Source organism: Notolepis coatsorum (assembly GCF_963971535.1).
Source record: "Notolepis coatsorum genome assembly, chromosome: 12".
In the NCBI taxonomy this organism is placed as follows: domain Eukaryota; kingdom Metazoa; phylum Chordata; class Actinopteri; order Aulopiformes; family Paralepididae; genus Notolepis; species Notolepis coatsorum.
The window spans coordinates 34,903,419-34,925,918 of NC_140176.1; the positions used below are offsets into that span (position 1 = coordinate 34,903,419).

General features: G+C 44.2%; 1 protein-coding gene across 1 annotated transcript in view; it reads left to right on the forward strand.

Annotated features, from left to right (window-relative positions):
* Positions 1 to 22,500, forward strand: part of sema5a (sema domain, seven thrombospondin repeats (type 1 and type 1-like), transmembrane domain (TM) and short cytoplasmic domain, (semaphorin) 5A) — a 378,077-nt gene that overhangs the window by 301,984 nt on the left and 53,593 nt on the right. Inside the window, 1 exon segment of the mRNA XM_084325800.1 lies at positions 13,950 to 14,175. Coding sequence (XP_084181926.1) covers positions 13,950 to 14,175 — 226 coding nt within the window.

Below are 22,500 nucleotides of genomic sequence, written 5' to 3' on the forward strand. Positions count from 1 at the left end.
GATAGATAGATAGATAGATAGATAGATAGATAGATAGATAGATAGATAGATAGATAGATAGATAGATAGATAGATAGATAGATAGATAGATAGATAGATAGATAGATAGATAGATAGATAGATAGATAGATAGATAGATAGATAGAGTATGGGGGTAGAGATGGAGGGAGAATGAGAGGTGGAGAAACAGAAGAGTAGGCATGGGGAGTGCGAGAGAAAGAGAGACAGGCAGACAGACAGACAGACAGACAGACAGACAGACAGACAGACAGACAGACAGACAGACAGACAGACAGACAGACAGACAGACAGACAGACAGACAGACAGACAGACAGACAGACAGACAGACAGACAGACAGACAGACAGAACAAGAGGCCCAAAGAGAGAGAGAGAGAGAGAGAGAGAGAGACAAGAATAAAGCAAGAGAGGTACAGTATAGAGAGAGAGAGACAGGAAAATAGATAAAGAAAGAGAGAGAGGAACACAGACTGATACTGTCAGGATGCAGGACCCAAACGCAGAACTAGGAGAATGCAGTGTGTTGACCCAAAAACGTATTTATTACTTAAATAATACATCCTTAAATAAATACATATTCATACGTATTATTTATTGGGGACAAATTGACAGGGATAACTCAACTGGAAAGAAAATGTCTCCATGCGTAGGGGAGGACAAAAGACCAGGAGACAACTTACATCAGACATCAAGACAAGCAAACAGAGACACGTCGGGGACAATAGAGAATGAGAACGACACAGGAGAGAGCAGACAGAGACACGTTGGGCTGGAGAGAGCAGACAGAGACACGTTGGGCTGGAGAGAGCAAACAGAGAGGTGTTGGGCTGGAGAGAGCAGACAGAGACACGTTGGGCTGGAGAGAGCAGACAGAGACACGTCGGGCTGGAGAGAGCAGACAGAGACACGTTGGGCTGGAGAGAGCAGACAGAGACACGTCGGGGACAATAGCGAATGAGAACACCTGGAGAATGATAACGAACAGCTCAGACGAAGAACTACAGAAACTAGACGAGGAGAAACACTGGACACTGGACGTAGAACCGCAGGACCTAGACAGTGACACATAATACACAACTCATACAAAATGGTAAATGGTACGTTTATATAACAGCTTTTATCCAAAGCGCTTTACAATTTGGTCCTCACATTTGCACCCATTCACACACCGACGGCGGAGGCAACCATGCAAAGTGCCAACCTGCTCATCAGCACACTTCGACATGCTGCCCAGGAGGAGCCGGAATCAAACCGGGAACCTCCGGATTACCAGACGACTGCTCTACCTCCTGAGGCACTGTCGCCCCAAGAAAAGGACAGGACTAAACAGGGGAAACTAAACCAAGACAAGGTTTTTCAAACCTTTATTTAAACTCAAAAGGCAACTGAGGTTTCCCTCATTTACAGTCATGTCGAGTGTACATACAGAGATAAGGGGCAGCGACAGTGGGTTAGATTCCCAGGTTCGATTCCGGCCCCTCCCGGCAGCATCTATGTTTGCTTCCGCGTTCGCGTTTTGCGAATCTGATTGGCCACTGCCGTTTCTGGTGCGATCTGATTGGCCACTGACGTTTCTGGTCATGTGACATGTGCGCCCAATCGCGTGACGCGCCCATTTCCGCCTCGACCAGCAGCAAACTACCTAACGCCTACGATCCACACTCTAACCTTAACCAACTTCGAAAGAGTGCCTAAGCTTAACCGGCGAAAGACCTTGCCGTCACACGATATCGCCCTGCTCTAAGACAAACTCTAACCTTAACCAACTTCGAAAGAGTGCCTAAGCTTAACCGGCGAAAGAGCTTGCCGTCACACGATTGGCGCGACCAGAAACGTCAGTGGCCAATCAGAGCGCAAAACGCGAACACGGAAGCAAACATGCGTTGGGATAAGAATTTAGGCCTCCCGGCAACGTGTGGAAATGACCTATCTATCTATCTTGAGCAAGATACTTAACCCCTTAACGGCTCCCGATGAGCAGGTTGGCACCTTGCATGGTCGCCTCTGCCGTCGGTGTGTGAATGTGTGAGTGAATGGGTGAACGTGAGACATAAGTTGTAAAGCTCTTTGGATAGAAACGCTATATAAATGCAGTTCAAATAAAATATATAAAATCACACAGCATCCTGATTTCCATTGCACTATATTGATGATACTGTACACCAACCTTATAGGCAGGTACAGTAATAGCTAGTCTGACTTCTAATGGAAAGCTAGATAAATAAATTAAGTAACAGAAAATAACCTTGAGTTGGACGTATGGTGTACAAGCAACTTTCATTTCAAACCTTTGTTTAAACTCGAAAGGCAACTGAGGTTTCCCTCATTCAGTCATGTTGAGTGTACACACAGAAATAACCTAAATCACACGGCATATAAAATCATAACAAAAAGACAACAAGACAAGAGCAAAACAGTGTTAATTATGTTTAGGGCAAGAAATAAGATACAGCCAGAAAAGTTACAAAATATTTTTCATTTAGAAAGTGGAGTTTAGTAGGAGGAAATAAAATGTTAAACATCAGTTTAACGTACCACACTTAAGCAGATGTGTCCTTCGGTTATTGGTGTACAATTGTGGAATTCTCTCCATAGCCACCTTAAGGGGTGTAATAATATTTGTCAATTAAAGAGAAGAATAGAGGGAGGGAGGGGGGAGAGAGAGAGAGAGAGAGAGAGAGAGAGAGAGAGAGAGAGAGGAGAGAGAGAGAGAGAGAGAGAGAGAGAGAGAGAGAGAGAGAGAGAGAGAGAGAGAGAGAGAGAGAGATGTCCCATGCAGAGGAGCAGACCACAACAGATACTCTGAAATACAGAACCGCATATGAAGATGAGTGATGGACGGTAGGAGGGACACAGTAAACAGAGAGAGATGGGGAATGAAGAAGACGAGGGAGGTAGAATGGAAGAGAGAGAAAGACAGAGGAGAGGTAGGAAGAGAGAGAGAAGCCTTTGAAATACGGAACCGCATATGAAGTTGGAAGTCTTATTTCGTCATGGTATAAACAAGTACTGAGGCGACCATCTCACCTTTCCCAGATATATATCACTCATCTCATACGAGTCACCCATCCCAGATATATATCACTCCTCTGTCCTCTCACACTAGTCACCCATCCCAGATAGATATCACTCCCATCACACTAGTCACCCATCCCAGATATATATCACTCCTCTCACACTAGTCACCCATCCCAGATAGATATCACTCCCATCACACTCCCTATGTATTTAGCTTGTCATAGAGTAGATGCCAGAGCACATATGTGGTACACCACCACAATGGACTTGAAATGAAAGATGTGCTTTAAGTGCAGACTTTCAGCTTTAATTTGAGGGTATTTACATCCAAACCAGGTGAACGGTGTAGGAATTACAACAATTTATATATGTGCCTCCTCCTTTTTAAGGGATCAAAAGTACTGTAAATTAACAATGGCTGCTCGGCTGTCCCATGGCCAGGTGTGTGTTATTATCCTTCATTATTTCATTTACAAGGAGCAGATAAAAGGTCTAAAGTCCATTCATTCGGGGGAAATAACCCCAGATGCAGGGACTGAAGACAGTTGCAGTAGAGGCCTGGCAGGGCATCACCAGAGATGAAACCCAGCGTCTGGTGACATCTATGGGTTCCAGACTTCAGGCTGTCTAAGTATTAAAAGTGACCATCTTATTTATGGATTGTTTGTCCAATTACTTTTGGTCCCTTAAAAGGAGGGGGGTTGCACAATCATGTAGAAACTGTTGTAGTTCCTACACAGTTCACCTGATTTGGATGTAAATACAATACAAAATTGTGGAAATGTCCAGATATTTATGGTCCTGACTGACAAACAGTGCCACTGACCCTTAGCTGCCAGAGATGTACAGTACCCTTCCTGCTGACTTGTTTGTAAGTCGCTTTGGATAAAAGCGTTCCGCTAAATGACAAAATGTAAATGTGAATGCTGCCCAGTTTGCTCCGCTGTCTGACTGGGGATGAGATATGAAACGCTGTTTGCTCGTCATCCAAAAACGTTTAACATAAATGTACAATTTATATTCAGTTTCACGGCATGCCCTCACTCTACTATAGGAGCCACCCCTTGCCTGAACCAAGCGGAGTAAATTCATATTATGTGTGGACACGTCTGTCAAAGAGAATCACCTGCTGTGTGCTACTACATGAGAGGGAGAGAGAGAGAGGGGAGAGAGAGAGCAAGAGGGAGAGATAGCAAGGGGAGAGAGAGCAAGAGAGAGATAGAGAGAGAAAAGCGTCTGAAATATGAAACCACATTTAAAATTTAGCAGTTGGCAAGAGGAAAGGAGTAAGAACTAGGGAGAGATGAGTGAACGAGAAATATGTAAAAGAGATATGATTACAGAGAGAGAGAGAGAGGGGGGAGGGATAGGGATAGAGAGAGAGGGAGGGAGAGCGAGATGGAGAGAGAGGGAGAGGGAGAGAGGGAGAGAGAGAGAGAGAGAGAGAGAGAGAGTCAGGAGGCTGGAACCAAACGCGACTTTATATGCTTTTTCCCCCTCATTTCTGTATGTACACTCGATGTGACTGTAGATGAGGGAAACCTCAGTTGCCTTTCCAGTTTCAAAACAAAGGTTTGAAATGAAAACAAAACTTTACTTGTTCGTCCAACTGACACTCCACGGGTTTCCCGCAGCCAAATTGGTATTTTCTGTTACTTAAAGGGGAACTATTTTACTATTTCTTTCACTATTTGGGCACTTTTACACAATTCCTGTGAGTCTATGGAACACCTCTGTAATATATATATATTTTTTTATTCATTGTTTTGTATTTCTAATCAAGTCCTCAAAAACAGCATTTTTCTACCTCAAGATTTCGAGCTGTTTTGAGCCTGGGCTCCTAAACCACTGTGCACCGTGCCGGCCCCCCTGAACATTAACATGCAGCAGTGACTATATGACATCACATATAGGCACATTTTCAAACGACTCAGTTCAGTGAGGGTGAATATTGTGAGAGGAGAATTGGAAGAATGCACCAATATGAGAATTTTGAGACATAGATCATATTAATATAAGTTCACATAGCTAGGAAACAATGCTAAACACTCAAAAAGGCCATTTATAAGATAGTTCCCCTTTAATTTAACCCATTTCATCTATGTTATTTATGTAGCTTGCCCCTAGAAGTCAGACTAGCTATTACTGTACCTGCTTATTAGGTTACCCTGACTCTTGGTGTACACAGTATCAAATATAGTGCAGCATCTGCCTGCGGGTCCCATGTTACCGTTACCTCACGTCATTCTCTTTATTTATGTAGCTTGTCATACATACATTTACATTTGACATGTAGTCATTTAGCTGACACTTTTATCCAAAGCGACTTATAAGTTCTGTACGACAAGTCAGCAGGAAGGGTACAACTCTTTCAGCTGAGTAACAATGTGTCAAACAGTGCTGAAACGTGTGTGCTGCAGTGTTGAGTGCATAGTAGTAGAGACATATTAGTATAGTAGGAAGAGTGCATGATAGTAAAAGACAGTAAGAAGGTTAGTGGATTTATTTATTTACTTATTTATTTATTTCAGATTGTTCAGATTGATGTTTTTAGTCAACGGCAAAAGATTGGTGGGATTTCGGCTGTCCTAACTGTGGTGGGAAGTTCGTTCCACCATTGTGGAGCGAGGACCGGAGTGGGGTCTCCTTGATGACCCCCCCAGAGCTCGGATAGGAGTGGAGTGGCTCTGAGGGGGCCAGAGGGTGTAGAGCGGAGTGGTCTTGAGCGTGTGCAGTTAGAGACCATTGACCGGAGGTAGACGGGAGCCAGGTCGAGGACCTTGAAGCGTACGTACAGTAAAGGCCAGACTACCCATTTCCAGGCAGTCTTGGTGCAGCGCCACATGCTGTCATGTAGAGCCATTGGCTTGTTTTATATTTCATGACCTCATTTCATTATGTAGCTTGTCACAAATAGACCAGACCTGTCTTATTATATTTCAGACTCACTGGAGGGAAGGGGGGTGGGGAGGCTTTCTGTGTGGAGTTTACAAGTTCCCCCCGTGCTTTGCGTCGGTTTCCTCCCATACCAAAGACAAGCACATGCCCCTGCATATCAGGTGCAGGTAAAACAACGGGTGATCAAATCGCGACCCCTAACAGGAGCAGCCGAAATAAGTAGAAGAAGGAGTTTGTTACATGGAGGCACTGGCTGTAGCAAGTCAAGTGTTCCTTTATTAATCCCCTTGGGGGAATTCAAGTGTCATAGCAGCATGGAGGGGGGGGGGGGATACAGGTAGGATAGGTAGTAATAATACCAACTGTTTTCATCCCTCCTGCTCCCTGAGGCTGCAGGCTGATGTCAGGATGAGTTGTGCGTCGCCGCCCTGTTTCAGCTCTCTCTCCCTCCTCCCCTTCCCCTCCCTCTCTGACAACACCCCTTCCCCCTGACCCCCCTCTCTCCACTCCCCTCCCCCCTGTGTTTCTCTCCTGTCATCTTCTGTGCCACTGACGTCCCTGGCTGCCTTCCCCTTCCTGCCACCGCCTGTCACTCCTTTCATCCTCCCTCCTCCTCCCCCCTCCTCCTGGATATAAATTAAACTTGATCAATGACCTTTTCTTTCTGGCTTGTTTACCTCTTGCCATGTTCAGCAAGTGGCCTACTGGGGGGTTTTCCTTATTGGATACAGGCGAAGTGGCAGGCCAGGCCAGGCAGACAGGATGGGGGTGGGGGGGGGATGGCCTGGGACTATTGCTTCAGGGACCAGAAAACCAGACGGAATTAGGAGACAGGCACAGGGTAGGTCTTTGAATAGAGTATGTGTCCCGAAATAGTAGTGTAATTTTATTCCACTAGGCTTAGAATTTCAACAATTTACTAGGCTACAGGTGTTCATCCCACACGCTCCTTTAGAATTCATCTGCCATAATTACAACCATAACTACTCTCGCTGCGACCTCGTTTTTACCAGCACTTTCACATCATGGCAGAACGAGCCGATCACAAACCTGCTTGCTGTGGAAGGGGCCTGTGTTCATGGTGTCCTGCTGCTGGCCTAGAGAGTTAAGAGTGCCATGTACTACTACCCCCCCCCCCCATGTTTCCTGTTCCTCTCTACTGTAGGCCGTCCTATTAATCAGACATGCCTTCAAAATGAAGCACAGCACGGCAAAGAGCTTCGGGACCACGGCACCGGGACCACTTGTACAAGAAATTAAACGACGGAATCGTTGAACCGCGAAGCTTTCTGAACCAAATTCTCCACCCAACGGCGTCGATGCCGGTTAAAGACCTCCTATCCCCAGAAGGTTGTCCTTTCAGGAATTAGGAAAAACTACCTGAGTTTCAGAGTTATGCCTACGTATGTGTGTTTTTTGAACTTACCTGTTGTTGGGGTTTATAGTTTTACAAGCTCCGGAGTTGTGAAACTTCCTGACAAGGCAGAGAATCGCCTTATCTCTCACTTCAAATGAAAACACAGTGGTGATACCAGGTACCCGACAGCAAAAGCGGCACTTTGTTATTTTAGAAGGGAACATAACTTGAATTCTCAGGTATTTTATTTCCCCATAAATCAAAACGACTATTTCCGAGGCAGCGTGAACCCTGGGAATATCTAGAAAAATTAGGCGAAGTCATAATATTGGAAGCTTTCAAATGAATTTTTGTGGGATTGGAGTCGTGATAGCAGTGAGATCCTCTGCTAGGTAAGATTAACATTGGCAGTTTATGCTAGCGATAAATCACGGCGGCTGACTAGAGATGTGTGTCACTTAGCCTAACTGCAGGGCCGCCCGACGCGTTTAAAGCAGACTAAGCATCACCAGAGGGGCCCCAAGGAGAATTATTTTTTACAAAAATCTATCAAATTGTACAGCTTTACAAAGGCAACAGGAGAGAAGCAAAACAAGGCAGACAAAACATAATGGAATACATTTGCATTAGAAAAAAAAATCACCCAGCGAATGTCATTAGTCACATTAATATTGTCACAACAGATTCAGGTTAAGTATTTAATGTTCGCTAATTGTCATCCTGTAAATGTTTTTGTATGTTTTACTTCTTTGAAGTTTTATAGAACAAACATCAGTGCCTCAGGAGGTAGAGCGTTCATCTGGTAATCTGAAGGTTCCTGGTTCGAATCTAGCTCCTCATGACTTCATCTTCGAAGTGTCCTCTTTCTCTCTTTCTCACACCTGTCTGACTCTTTCAATCTCTCCCTTTCCCATTCTCCTTTCTCTCTCTCTCTCTCTCTCTCTCTCTCTCTCTCTCTCTCTCTCTCTCTCTCTCTCTCTCTCTCTCTCGGTGCATGCTGGGAATGAGATTGGAGAGGTTGGAGAGGTTGGAGGTGTAGTGAGTTTTTTTTCTATCTTTATCTGTCTATTTTGTTAATTTGTTTATGGGATATTGTAATATAAGTGTAGTGTTGGTTTGCTGTGTGTTTTGGTGTGTATAGGGTTAAGTGGGAGTGTTTTGTTTGTTTGGCCGCATCGGCCAGGCTGTGCTGCTGGATGACGTCAGACGCCAATATGGACTTTTCCAAAATTGGTAGAAAGCATGGTATTAAGATATCTGTTCCTAATGTATCAGTAGAGGACTGCAGTTTGGCAGTTGGAAGTATTGTTGGACATAAAAGCATTAAATCAGCTGCGAAGATGAATCAAGGAGTAGTGATTTTTCTTGACTCGTTGGACAAGGTGCACACACTGGTTCAATCGGGGATAAGTGTTGACGGGGCTTTTCTTTCTGTAGAGCCGCTCTCCACACCAGGCAGAAATGTCTTTATTTCCAACGTTCCGCCGTTCATCAGTGATGAACTATTGAGAAGTCAACTAGCACGACATGGGAAGATAGTTTCCCCTATAAGAAAAATGTCGTCGGGATGTAAATCTCCGCTTTTAAAGCATGTTGTCTCACACAGGCGACAGGTTTTAATGATTCTAAATAACAGCGGAGAGGAGCTTGAGTTGGTTTTTAAGATAAAGGTTGATGAGTTTGATTATGTGGTTTTTGTGAGTTCTGGTAATTCTGGGAAGTGTTTCAAATGCGGGGAACTCGGTCATATCTCCCGCGATTGTGCGGGGAGAGGGGCAAGGCGACCTCCGTCTCAGCCCCAAGAAGAGCGCAGGGCTGAGATCAGCGCAGGTAGTGGTACAGAGGAGGGGGGAGTGCTGCAGCGCGCAGCAGAGAGCGGTGACGACAACAGGGTCCCGCTGCAGAACGCCAGCAATGTAAATAGAGTCCTTTTGCAGACCGACAGTAGCGCAGCAGATAGTATTCAGCTGCAGGGCCACAGAACCGGTGTAGCAGGTACGAAGCAGAGCCTTGGTACAGAGGAGGGAGGAGTGAGGGAAGCTGCCCCCCCCTCAACTAGTGGCGACTGTGGGATAACAGGGGGTGGTGCGGGTGGTGCAGGTACAGAGGAGGGAGGGGTGGGAGACGCTGTTCCCCCCTCAACCAGTGGTTGTGTAGGTAAGGAGGTGGGAATCAGAGATGCTGCCCCCCCTTCAACAAGTGGCGAGGTAACAGAGGAGAGCAGAGGTTTTTTTGTCCCCCCGAGCCCAACACCGCGTCAGGGTGAAAAAAGGAATCAAAAAAATTTGACGAGTGAAGTAATAGGGGAACATTTGAATGTGGTGGACAATGTACACAGTCAGACAGTGGATGGCGTGGTGGGAAGTGATGGAAGGGTGGGCTCTCAGGTTAAAAAAAAAGTGACAAGTTTGGTCATAGACGACACAGGTTCCTCTCGGTCCAGTATGGACGAGGATGAAGTTGAAAAACAATGGGGGGATGACATCTCAAGTGTTGAGGAAGATGAGTTCCCAAATGCTTCTCAAGTGTCTGATTCACAACGGAAAAAATGTTATGCAGTCAGGCAGATACAGAAGTTCCTGCACACAACAAAAAATTTGAGAAGTGTCAAAGTGGAAGATTTTTTTGAAGATTTGGAGATGTTTATTTTTTCAGCAAAGACTCAAATGAGGTCGAAGAACTGTGGGGGGTACACTTCCCAGGAAGTTTTTAGACTAAGAAAGATTGTGCAGAAGCTCAGAAAAATGGATAATATAGTGTTACCATGATAATGGAGCTTCTGATGTGTGGAGCCCGGCTGGACATTCAGGAAGGGAGTAGACCTGGGCTTGGACAGTGTCTGCAAGCAGTTGGGACAATGACACTGAAAGATGTTGTGAATGTAGCCGGGTCAGAGGAAGTGGCTTCTTTATTGGGGCTGAGGACGGCCTGTCACAACAGGGTCTGTCTGGACGATTGGACTGAAGCGCGGAGCGTCGGGGAACAATACCTGTTGCAGGATTATTTCGGTGGAACGGAAGGTCCTGATGAAGGGGATCTTTTTTTTCATGAGCTGGATATAAAAACTGACACAAATGGACTGACGGGACCTTTTTGGGTTGCTCATATGTTGTTCTTGATGACATATTATGTGTTGAATGGGAGTATGGATATTTTTTTGTTTGGGTGGAGCTTCAATGTTTTTTTGTTGTGTTGCAGACGGACAGGTGTATTTTAGCATTTTTTTTTATTGTGAGATCTCATGTGGTTTTAAGTGTGATGGGGACATATGTTGCCCGATATAATGTGTAGTTAGTTGTTTTTAATTGTATTGACATACACATTGTACATTGTAATGAGAAATATGTAAATAAATGTTTTTCTAAAATCAAAAAAAATAAAATCTCTCTCTCTCTCTCTCTCTCTCTCTCTCTCTCTCTCTCTCTCTCTCTCTTTCTCTCTCTCTCTCTCTCTCTCTCTCTCTCTCTCTCTCTCTCTCTCTCTCTCTCTCTCTCTCTCTCTCTCTCGCTTTCTCTCTCTCTCTCTCTTTCTCACAAGACACACAAAACACAGTGGCCGTAGGTGTGAGAATGCTGCTTGCTATGCATTCTGTTTGAAAATTACCTTGTTATTACCATTACGTTTAGTTTAGTATTTTTATGATTAAAAAAAATACTAAACAATTTTGGAATACAATTAAAACTATAACTAATTCATCTGATAAAAACACTCATTGCAATCAATTAAAAGTTAATAACACCATATTGCATAATCCTCTTCTTATAGCTCAAGCCTTTAACCAACACTTCTCTTCAGTTTGTACTCCCACAGTACCGGATCCTTATGTCATCTCATCTGTAACAATGCACCACCTTGCAACAGCTCCTTCTCGTTCACGAAAATATCACCTATTGATGTTTTGAATGCCATAAAATACCTCAAGGTGTGTAGTGGCCCTGGCCTAGATGGTTTACAAAGCAAATTTCTCAAACTTGCTCCACACATTTTGATGTACCCCCTCTGTGATCTCTATAATCTGTCTTTATTATCACGTGAAATACCATCCATCTGGAAGCACTCAAAAATCACTCCTCTCCACAAAGCGGGCAATGTACTAGATCCAAATAATTACAGACTAATAGAAATGATCTGTTCCATAGCAAAAGTCTTTGAAAAGTTCATTTATAAACAACTGTCTAATTATCTCAGCAACAACAATATTTTATAACCTTCCAATCTGGTTTTCGCTCCAATCATTCCACAACTACTACTTTATTAAAACTCACTAATGATATATTTTCTTCATCTGGTAATGGTAATATTTATTGATTTAACAAAAGCCTTTGATTTGGTCAACCATTATCTCCTATTAGACAAACTGTATGCTATTGGCCTCTCACGCAATGCCCTACTCTGGTTTAATTCATATCTGCACAACAGAAAACAGTGTGTTGCTATACAGGATGGTAGATCTGAATTGGCTGTGCAGGAACGTGGGGTGCCTCAAGGCTCAACCTTAGGCCCGCTCTTGTTCTCTATATTTATTAATGATCTCCCCTCAATTTTCACAGGTTATAATGCTCAACTCTATGCCAACGACACAGTGATATATACATCTCAAACTACCTTAACTCAAATTCAGTCAACACTGCAATACAATTTCATTCATCTAGAATCATGGCTCTCGGCTAATAAACTACTTATCAACAAAACTAAAACTAATACTATGCTCTTTGATACTATCCATAATCTTGCATCCAAAACCATTAATCAACCATTTAATATCACTTGTCTGGATGGTACACAACTGCACAGAGTTGATCACATTAAATACCTTGGTCTATGGCTTGATTCAGAACTCTCATACAAATGTCATATAGATAATATCGTTAGAAAAGTTAACTTTAGTGCTGGTGTTCTCTACCGCAATAGGAAATGTTTCACACTCCCTGTCAGAAAGAAACCGGTTCATCAACTAATTTTACCCATCATGGATTACGCTGACATAGTTTACCAAACTGCATCTAAAACCAACCTTCTTCCACTAAACACATTATTCAACCGTTTATGCAGATTTTCTCTTGGCTGTCCATATTTGACTCACCACTGCACCATGTATGAATTTGCCATCTCCCACAGTAAGATGACAGCAGCACTGGTTACAGTTCATTTTTAAATGTATTCACTTCAATTATCCGCAATATCTCAAACAGTATATGGTTATGGACCCTTTCACCTCTAGACATCAACTGAGACACTGTGCACAGATTTTTTTAAAGTTCCGTCAAATGTAACCACCTCAGTTGGCAAAAAATCATTCAAGTTCAAAGGTCCATCTGACTGGAACAATCTCCCAGCTCATATTCGCTCTATAGCCTCCTTTCAACTGTTTAAAACTGTGCTGTCCTCTCACCTTGAGATTACTTGTTCATGTTTCCACTAATAATAGTATAACAGATCTTTCACGCAATGACTTTAATATGTGCTCTGTGTTTTGTGGTTTATTCACTTATGTTCCTCTTGTTTGATGTTGTTTGAACCTGTTTATTATAAATTTGTATCTTGTTTTGTGTTTGGGTTTGTTTGTTTCTTTTTGTTTTGTTAATACAGATATGTACTTTATGTATTCTGTAAGCTGTGGACCCCCTTGAAAACGAGATGGTTCATCTCAAGGGGTGATTCCAAATAAAGAATTTCAATATATTACCAAAACAAACAGAAACATATTATTGTTATTATTATTGTTTGTATTACACCTGCACCATTCGAAGCAGTGCCGAGGGGGTACTGCAATCACTCCTGTGGTTCTGGTTCTGCACCGGTCATAAATAATAACTTCTACGGTTCTGATCCGTTTAGGATGAAACTTTGCAAATATGCTGACTAGAATATTGTATTTTATTTTATTTATTAATGACAAGTATTTGATTTGAATGAATTTCCATCATTACCCGTTGAAATCAATAATGAGCGTAAACCATAAACGCAGGGAGGCGTTACTAACACACAGCTTCACCCAGACTGTGATCAGCTCTCTGGCAACACTTTAATTACAACGCGCCCGTATGTCAGCCTCGTATTGTAGGTGGAACATTTGCATTAGAAAAGAAAATCCCCCAGTGATCACATTAATCACATTAATACTGCGCTGTCACAACAGATTCATGTGTGCAGGTTAAGTATTTAATGTTCGCTAATTGTCATCCAGTAAATGTTTTTTTGAAGTTTTCTAGAACAAACATCAGTGGCTCAGGAGGTAGAGTGGTCGACTGGTAATCTGAAGGTTCCTGGTTCGATTCCGGCTCCTCATGACTTCATCGTCGATGTGTCCTCTTTCAATCTCTCTCTTTCCCATTCTCCTTTCTCTCTCTCTCTCTCTCTCTCTCTCTCTCTCTCTCTCTCTCTCTCTCTCTCTGTCTCTGTCTCTCTCTCTTTGTCTCTGTTACTCTCTCTCTCTATCTTGTCTTCTCACAACTTCACGTCAAAGTGTCCTTGAGACACTTAACCCCTAGCCGGCTGCACGGCAGCCTCCGCCGTGAGTGAACGGGTTGAACGTGAGGCGCCACCCGTGTATAGCGCTGCGAGCGGTCCGGCAGACGCGGTCCATTTTGACCAAAAACACGTGCATCTTTTTAAAACATATATATATATCTCTGTGTCCCACGTGTGTCTCCCAGGAGTACCAGTCGTGCAACACGCTGCCCTGCCCCGACCTGAAGAAGACCACGCCGTGGACGCCGTGGACGCCCGTCAACATCTCGGACAACGGCGGCCACTACGAGCAGCGCTTCCGCTACACCTGCAAGGCCCGCGTGCCCGACCCCGACCTGCTGGAGGTGGGCCGGCAGCGGATCGAGATGCGCTACTGCTCCAGCGACGGCTCCACGGGCTGCTCCACCGACGGTGAGTGGAGCTGGGATTGAGCTTCCTCTCTGTCTGCGCCCCAGTCTATCCATCTCTCTCCATCTCTCTCTATCTCTCTCTCCCTCTCCTCTGTTTGTCCTCTGCCTCTCCTGCGCCGGCTCTCTATTGGTCTCTGCAGGCTAGTTATTTGGGCGTCTCTGGCCTCTGGGCCGTTGATTCATCGCCCCCTTTGTGCTCGTTTCTTTCTTTCTTTCTTTCTTTCTTTCTTTCTTTCTTTCTTTCTTTCTTTCTTTCTTTCTTTCTTTCTTTCTTTCTTTCTTTCTTTCTTTCTTTCTTTCTTTCTTTCTAGATTTGTTTGGTTCTTTCTGTTATTTTCTGTATTTTTCTTTCCCTGTGCATTTCTTTCATTCTCTTTCACTCCTGTCGTTCTCTTTCTTGGTCTTCTCTGTCTCTTTCAATCTCTCTCTCTCTCTCTCTCTCTCTCTCTCTCTTTCAATCTCTCTCTCTCTCTCTCTTTCAGTCTATCTCTTTCTCACACCTGTCTGACTCTTTCAATCTCTCTCTTTCCCATTCTCCTTTGTCTCTCTCTATGTCGCTCTACCTATCTCATGCCACTCTCTCTCTCTCTCTCTCTCCATATCTCTATCTATCTCTCTCTCTCGCTCTCCATCTCTCTCTGTCTCTCTCTCTCTGAAAAGGAGTGCTATGTTGTTTCCCTGGTCCTATATCCTCCCTGTGTCTGTCTATCAGCAGATCAGCACCTAAGCTGTGTTAATGAATCCAATCCACCAAACAACAGAGCTGCTTAACAATTACAACTAGAGATGTCCGATATTCATCGGCCTACCGATATTATCGTCCGATATTGGCATTAAAATGTAATACCGGCAATTATCGGTATCGGTTTTAACTTTTTTAACGACACAACTTTTACACAACATGCATTATGATATTGTATACATCAAACTCTTCAGCTACTTCTCCTCTCACTCAAAATGTCAATATGAGAGATGTGATGTATAGTTTTTGAGATATTTATGTTTGTTTGGCAGAAATCGCAATAAATGCTGTGGCTTTTGCATTTCTAAGCCGATGCTGAAGATCTATCGACGCACGCTTGATGACATCATCAAACTGCCTCGTCACTTGCAGCATAACAACAAGCCTGTTAGTGGAGTCGCAAACTATGTTTTTTTGGTGTCGCCTGTTGCTTCTTTTCATCGTTTTGCTGCACAAACGTTGCGTGTATCTCCGGATGATTCTTCCTGAGGTGGGCGCAGTGACTGTAAAGCGGAGGTTATGCGAGGAGGAACCAAGACGTCTTCCTTCAATCTCCCACCTCAGGAAGAATCTCTCTTCCCCCCTCTCTCTATCTCTCTCTTTCTTTCTCTTTCTTATCTCTCTGTCTCTCACTCTCTTTCTTCTCTCTCTTTCTTTCTTTTCTCTCCTCTCTCTCTCCCCCCTCTCTCTCTTTCTTCTCTTTCTCTCTCTTTCTTTCTTTTCTTTCCTATCCCCCCTCTCTCTCTCTTCTCTCTCTTTCTTATCTCTCTGTCTCTCTGTCTCTCTCTCTCCCCCTCACACTCACACACTCATCAACAAGCGCAAACTTATCTTTTTATCCTCCTCCATCGTTGCCTCCTCACCACGCCCCCTCGTGTCTCAGCCACGCCCCCTCGTGTCTCAGCCACGCCCCCGGCGCATTAGCGGCTGTAAACACCCTGTGTACAAACACCCTGCTAAATGACAAGTCTGCTAAATACTGTTGCCGCAGTTAAAGTTTGTTTATTGAGTCGCTCACATCCCCAGAGGAGGAGGCGCACTCTGTTTTAAGACCCAGGCTAATCTGCCTCGGCCCTCCCTCCCCTCCCTCCCTCCCTCCCTCCCTCCCTCCCTCCCTCCCTCCCACCTCCTCTGGTTCATCTGTTTCTCTGGCTGGTCTTTAGCTTCTGAAACGTCACGCTGAGCTAACGCTAATGAGAGTTAACGCTCATCCACACTCACAATTTTGTCTTTATCTCTTTCAAACCCCCCCCCCCCATTTCTCTCTCTCTCTTTCTTCCCCTTCATTAGTATCTCTCTTTCTCTCTCTCGCTCACTCTCTTCCTCCATCCCTTGCGTCGGCTCAGATGCCCCCTGGAGGGTGTGTTTTATTTAAACAAGGAACCCGTTTGCCTAACTAGGCCGCGGTGGCCTCACCGGACTCACATTCAGCGAGGTCGAGAGTCAACGATGCCTCGGCTACACCCCGCCTTCAAGTTTCAAGTTCAAGTTCAAGTTTGACCTATAACAGAGGTCAAGTGTTACAGAGGTCAGGTGTAACAGAGGTCAGGTGTTACAGAGGCTGAGATATCAGACACTCTCTCGGTCAGAGGAACCTGCCAGTACCCCTTTAACCCTCAAGCCTAGTAACAGACACAATATTTCTGACACTGGGAATACATTCCCTGAGATCCATAGATGTCCCTAGGTACCAAGAACATGCAAATGGACCTTGTAGAAGTGGAGCAATATTCCATTTACTTAGGTATGTATTTTTAGGCGGATTTTCAGAAAATAGGGCTCCGGGCTTAAGAGGTTAAGAGATCTAGCTTGGAGATATACAGCAGGACCAATACTATCATTACAGTCATACATTCTGGGCAACAGAAAAGAATCGGGGACAAACGCCATGCTGAGCTAATTGCAGGAGTCGACGCTCATCCACACTCACAATTGAGTCTTTATCTCTTTCAATAGAATAGAATAGAATAGACTTTTAATTGTCATTGCACAGTATACAACGAAATTTCAGGGGAGCTCCCACAGACCGTAGTACACATATACATACATGAACACATAACACATATAACACTGTACATAACAGAATATTTTAAATAATAAAGTGCATAATGGGCGGTAATCAGAGATTATCAAGTGCAGTGGTAAGTGCATGGTGCACGTGAGGGGACAGTCAATGAGTATTTAACAGTCTAACTGCTTGGGGGAAAAAGCTGTTCTTAAATCTTGTACTCTTGGCATGTATGGACCGGTATCTCCTTCCTGAGGGAAGGAGTTGGAAGAGGTGATGTGCTGGGTGCGACTGGTCCTTGATGATACATTTGGAGCGGGAGGTGAAGACGGAGGTGATGTTTGGTAGAGGAGTCCCGACGATCCTGCCTGCCGCCTTCACCACCCTCTGTAGAGCCTCTTGCTCTGCCTTTGTGCAGCTGGAGAACCACACAGACACACCGTAGGTCAGCACACTCTCAACCGCACAATGGTAAAAGTTGACAAGGAGATTTCGTGGCAGGCCAGCTGAGGCGGTGTTGGTGCTCCAAGACAGGGTCTCACTCACACTGAGACCCAGGAACTTGAACTCAGTGACCCTCTCCACTACCTCGTTGTTGATGAGCAGAGGGGAGTGGTCAGGCCTTGATCTTCTAAAATCCACTATGATCTCTCTTGTTTTCTTTATATTGAGCGCCAGGTTGTTATTGTCACACCAGACTATAAGGTCCTCCACCTCCCTCCTGTAGGCAGACTCATTGTTGTTTGTTATGAGACCCACAACTGTGGTATCGTCTGCGAACTTGATGATGTAATTGGAGGGGTAGGAGGGGGAACAGTCATGTGTGAGCAGGGTGTACAGTAATGGGCTGAGTACGCAACCCTGCGGGGCGCCGGTGCTGAGAGACAGGGTGGACGAGGTGTAGTTGCCCAGTCTGACGGCTTGTGTGCGGTTTGTGAGGAAGTCCAGCACCCAGTTACACAGTGTATTACACAGACCCAGGGTTTGGAGTTTACTGATGAGTTTACGGGGGAGTATGGTGTTGAAGGCAGAGCTATAGTCGACAAAGAGCATTCTTACGTAGGTGTTTTTCTTCTCTAGGTGTTCTAGGGCGGTATGAAGCACAATGGCTATAACATCTCTTTCTTCCCTTTCATTAGTATCTCTCTTTCTCTTGCTTGCTCGCTCTCTCTCCCTCTGTCCCTTGTGTCGGCATCGCTTGTGCCGCTTACTGTTTGCGTCGCTTTGAAGTCGACACTCAGACGCCCCCCGGAAGAATGTTTTCTGCAGCAGACGAAGCTTCAGACTCCGGGAGGAGCGGCAGCCGCTGAGACATTAAGGACTCTGGTGTTAATAGGTCTGTCATGGGTCTGATTAGCAGGGAGGAGGCGCTGGCACGTTTCATTAGAGGTCGTCACCAGAGGCACAGCGGTGTTAATTGGAGCGGCTTCAAAGGGGCCGGTGGTGCGTTGGCCGGGCGCTTCACCGCGAGGCCGCCAGTCTGTGTTGTGGTATGAGACCACGAGGAGGAGAGAGGAGGCGCATGGCGGCTCGCCGGATATTACTCTACTGTAATCCGTCTTCAAATTAAAATGATATGGCAGAAGTAGGTCTATTAAAGAAAGGCATCAAGGCAACTCTTATTTATTATATGGCTAGTTCATCTTGGAACAGCTTGGCTAACAGTTTCACCAGGGAGAGAGACGAGGGGGAGTGATACATATGACACTACTGTACACCAGGAGTGATACATATGACACTACTGTACACCAGGAGTGATACATATGCCACTAGTGTACAGCAGGAGTGATACATATGCCACTAGTGTACAGCAGGAGTGATACATATTCCACTAGTGTACAACAGGAGTGATACATATGGCATTAGTGTACAGCAGGAGTGATACATATGTCACTAGTGTACACACCAGGAGTGATATGACATTAGTATACATTAGGAGTGATACATATGTCACTAGTGTACACACCAGGAGTGAGCAATATGCCACTAGTGTACACACCAGGAGTGATATGACATTAGTATACATTAGGAGTGATACATATGTCACTAGTGTACACACCAGGAGTGATATGACATTAGTATACATTAGGAGTGATACATATGACACTAGTGTACACCAGGAGTGATCAATATCGCCGGATATTACTCTACTGTAATCCGTCTTCAAATTAAAATGATATGGCAGAAGTAGGTCTATTAAAGAAAGGCATCAAGGCAACTCTTATTTATTATATGGCTAGTTCATCTTGGAACAGCTTGGCTAACAGTTTCACCAGGGAGAGAGACGAGGGGGAGTGATACATATGACACTACTGTACACCAGGAGTGATACATATGACACTACTGTACACCAGGAGTGATACATATGCCACTAGTGTACAGCAGGAGTGATACATATGCCACTAGTGTACAGCAGGAGTGATACATATTCCACTAGTGTACATCAGGAGTGATATATATGGCATTAGTATACATTAAGAGTGATACATATGTCACTAGTGTACACACCAGGAGTGATATGACATTAGTATACATTAGGAGTGATACATATGTCACTAGTGTACACACCAGGAGTGAGCAATATGCCACTAGTGTACACACCAGGAGTGATATGACATTAGTATACATTAGGAGTGATCAATATGCCACTAGTGTACACACCAGGAGTGATATGACATTAGTATACATTAGGAGTGATACATATGTCACTAGTGTACACACCAGGAGTGATATGACATTAGTATACATTAGGAGTGATACATATGACACTAGTGTACACCAGGAGTGATCAATATGCCACTAGTGTACACCAGGAGTGATCAATAATGTCACTAGTGTACACCAGGAGTGATCAATATGTCACTAGTGTACACCAGGCGTGATCAATATGTCACTAGTGTACACCAGGCGTGATCAATATGTCACTAGTGTACACCAGGCGTGATCAATATGTCACTAGTGTTCACTTTTTAGAAAGTGAACAGGAGATAGAAAGAGGAGAGAAATGTAGGTCCTTGTTTGGTCTTAGTCTTCTACTCCTACGGTGATCATGGGAGAATTGGAGCCTGAAATGGGATTTTCACTCCCGTCCTGCTCCTGTGATTGAATGAAAATAAGTGTTTTGGGTGGTTATGAGTCAAACACACTTAGTGGTGAGATATTCCTAATAGTTCTGGAGGTCTGCAACTGAATGGGTCCTTGTGAACCGTTGTCCAGTAAACTCAGAGCATTGGACGGGAGGAGTTTCTGCTTCGACAGGCTGTGTTGTATTGGCAACGTTCTTGTAGGCAGTGTAGACAGTTCAAGTTCAAGTTTGTTTATTAATTATCACAATAAAATGCACATACTTTACGGTGAAATGCTTGATTCTGTATGAGCCCCTGAGAGTGTGCGTCATACAGTAAAAAAAGGTAAGTAAAAAAAGTAAGTAAAAGGAATATGCAATATAGGCCTACATATATACAATATACAACACAATATACAATCTAAGTACAGTGAGTAAAGATGAGTAAATAGTGAGGTACAAATGCAGACAGTGAGGTACAGAACTTTAAGGTAAGGTGCAAATGCAAATGAGGTATAAATGTAGTGCAAAATCTCTTTAATAAATAGATTAAAGTGTCTAAAGTGAGTGTTAATAAGGTGAGTGTTTGTTTGAAAGTGAGTGTGTGCACGTGGATGTGCGTGCAGTGAGTGTAGATGATGGGTTGTTACATAGAGTCATTGAACATCCTGATGACCTGGGGATAGAAGCTCCTTCTGAGTCTCTCTGTACTGGCCGGTAGCGCTTGCCTGACTGCAGCAGTTCAAAGAGGCAGTTGTTTGGGTGAGTCTTTGGTTATTCTCTTAGCTTTGGCCTTGCAACGAAAGGGAGCATGGCAAGCGACTAAGTTGACTAAGTTGGCTCTGTGGTATCCAGGGGTGTAGTGAAGGGTAAACACCTCTGAACTCAGTGTACCCGTTCTTGAGTGTATATATATATTGGAGAAAAAAAACATTTGTAATTAAAATATTTTTTTTAAATTAAAAACCCTGACGAAGTTCGAATCCCAAAAACAGGCTTTGGGGACAGCCTTATAAGGAGGTAGCTGACCAATAATGATGTAGTGTAAGGAGGTAGCTTACCAATAATGATGTAGTATAAGGAGGTAGCTTACCAATAAGGGCCTTAAAAATAAACAAATACCAGTGTTTGTTTTGAACTAACACAGATCTGTATGATTTAAATTCATAGTGTGTGTAGATTATATTAAGTATCAGTTTTATGCAAATTTCATGAAAAAGGTCATAATACAAAAGAATACTAAATACATGTATATTTGTAGGGGTTTTGTTTTATTTTATACATATACAGTATCATTATGCTCATTGACCAGAGTTTATAGTATACCTACCTCTTATTTTAACACTGAATCCTAAATTTACATTTACATTTAGTCATTTAGCTGACACTTTTATCCAAAGCGACTTACAAGTTCTGTACGACAGGTCATCAGAAAGGGTACAACTCTATCAGCTGAGTAACAATATTCATCAAAGTGTTGCGTGTTACAGTGTAGGTTAGTTTATTAGGACAAGTGCATGACAGTAAGGTTAGTTAGGGTTAGATTTTTTTTTTTATTATTTTTTATTATTATTTCAGATAATGGTTGAAGAAGTGCGTCTTTAGTCGACGGCGAAAGATTGGACGGGATACGGCTGTCCTAACTGGGGTGGGTAGTTCATTCCACCATTGTGGGGCAAGGACTGAGAATAGGCGGCTTCTCTTTGATGACCCTCCGGGAGCTTGGATAGGAGTAGGTCTGAGGCGGCCAGAAGATGCAGAGCGTAGGGGTCTTGATGGTGTGTAGTTAGAGACCATTGACCGGAGGTAGGCGGGAGCGGTTCCCTTTGCCGCACGGTATGCTAGGTCGAGGGCCTTGAAGCGGATACGTGCAGCAATGGGGAGCCAGTGCAGGTCCCTAAGAAGTGGGGTGACATGGGCCAACTTCGGTAGGTTTGAGATCAGGCGGGCCGCTGCGTTTTGAATGAGTTGAAGAGGCGTGGTGGCAGTGGCCGGGAGGCCAGCTAGTGCGTTGCAGTAGTCGATGCGGGAGATGCCTGTTGATTGTTGATTGGGTGGCTTCTTTTGTCAGGAAGGGGCGGATCCTTCTGACGTTGCTCAGGAGGAATCTGCAGGTTCTGGTTGTCGCTGCGATGTGAGCAGAGAAGTTCAACTGGTCGTCGAGGACAACACCAAGGTTCTTGGCGGTCGGGGACCCGGTCACAGCTGCATTCTCGACTGTGATGGAGATGTCGGTCAGGGGGGAGGATTTGGCCGGCAGATGGAGCAATTCTGTTTTGCATAAGCCTCCCCGTACTGTGACAGGTGTATTAGTGGCTGTAGGAGGGTAGGAGAGATTAGCCGGGTTGCTAGAAAACTGGCGTGGATGGGTTGAATCTGTTCTGGAGGAGCAGATTGTGGATATAGGTATGAGGCACATTGTGGTGTCAAGAGTGGCAGGGAGAAGGTTGTAGGGAGGAAGCTAGATAGTAGGGAAATAGCAGAGTGGGAGGGAAATATAGGATTATGGTGT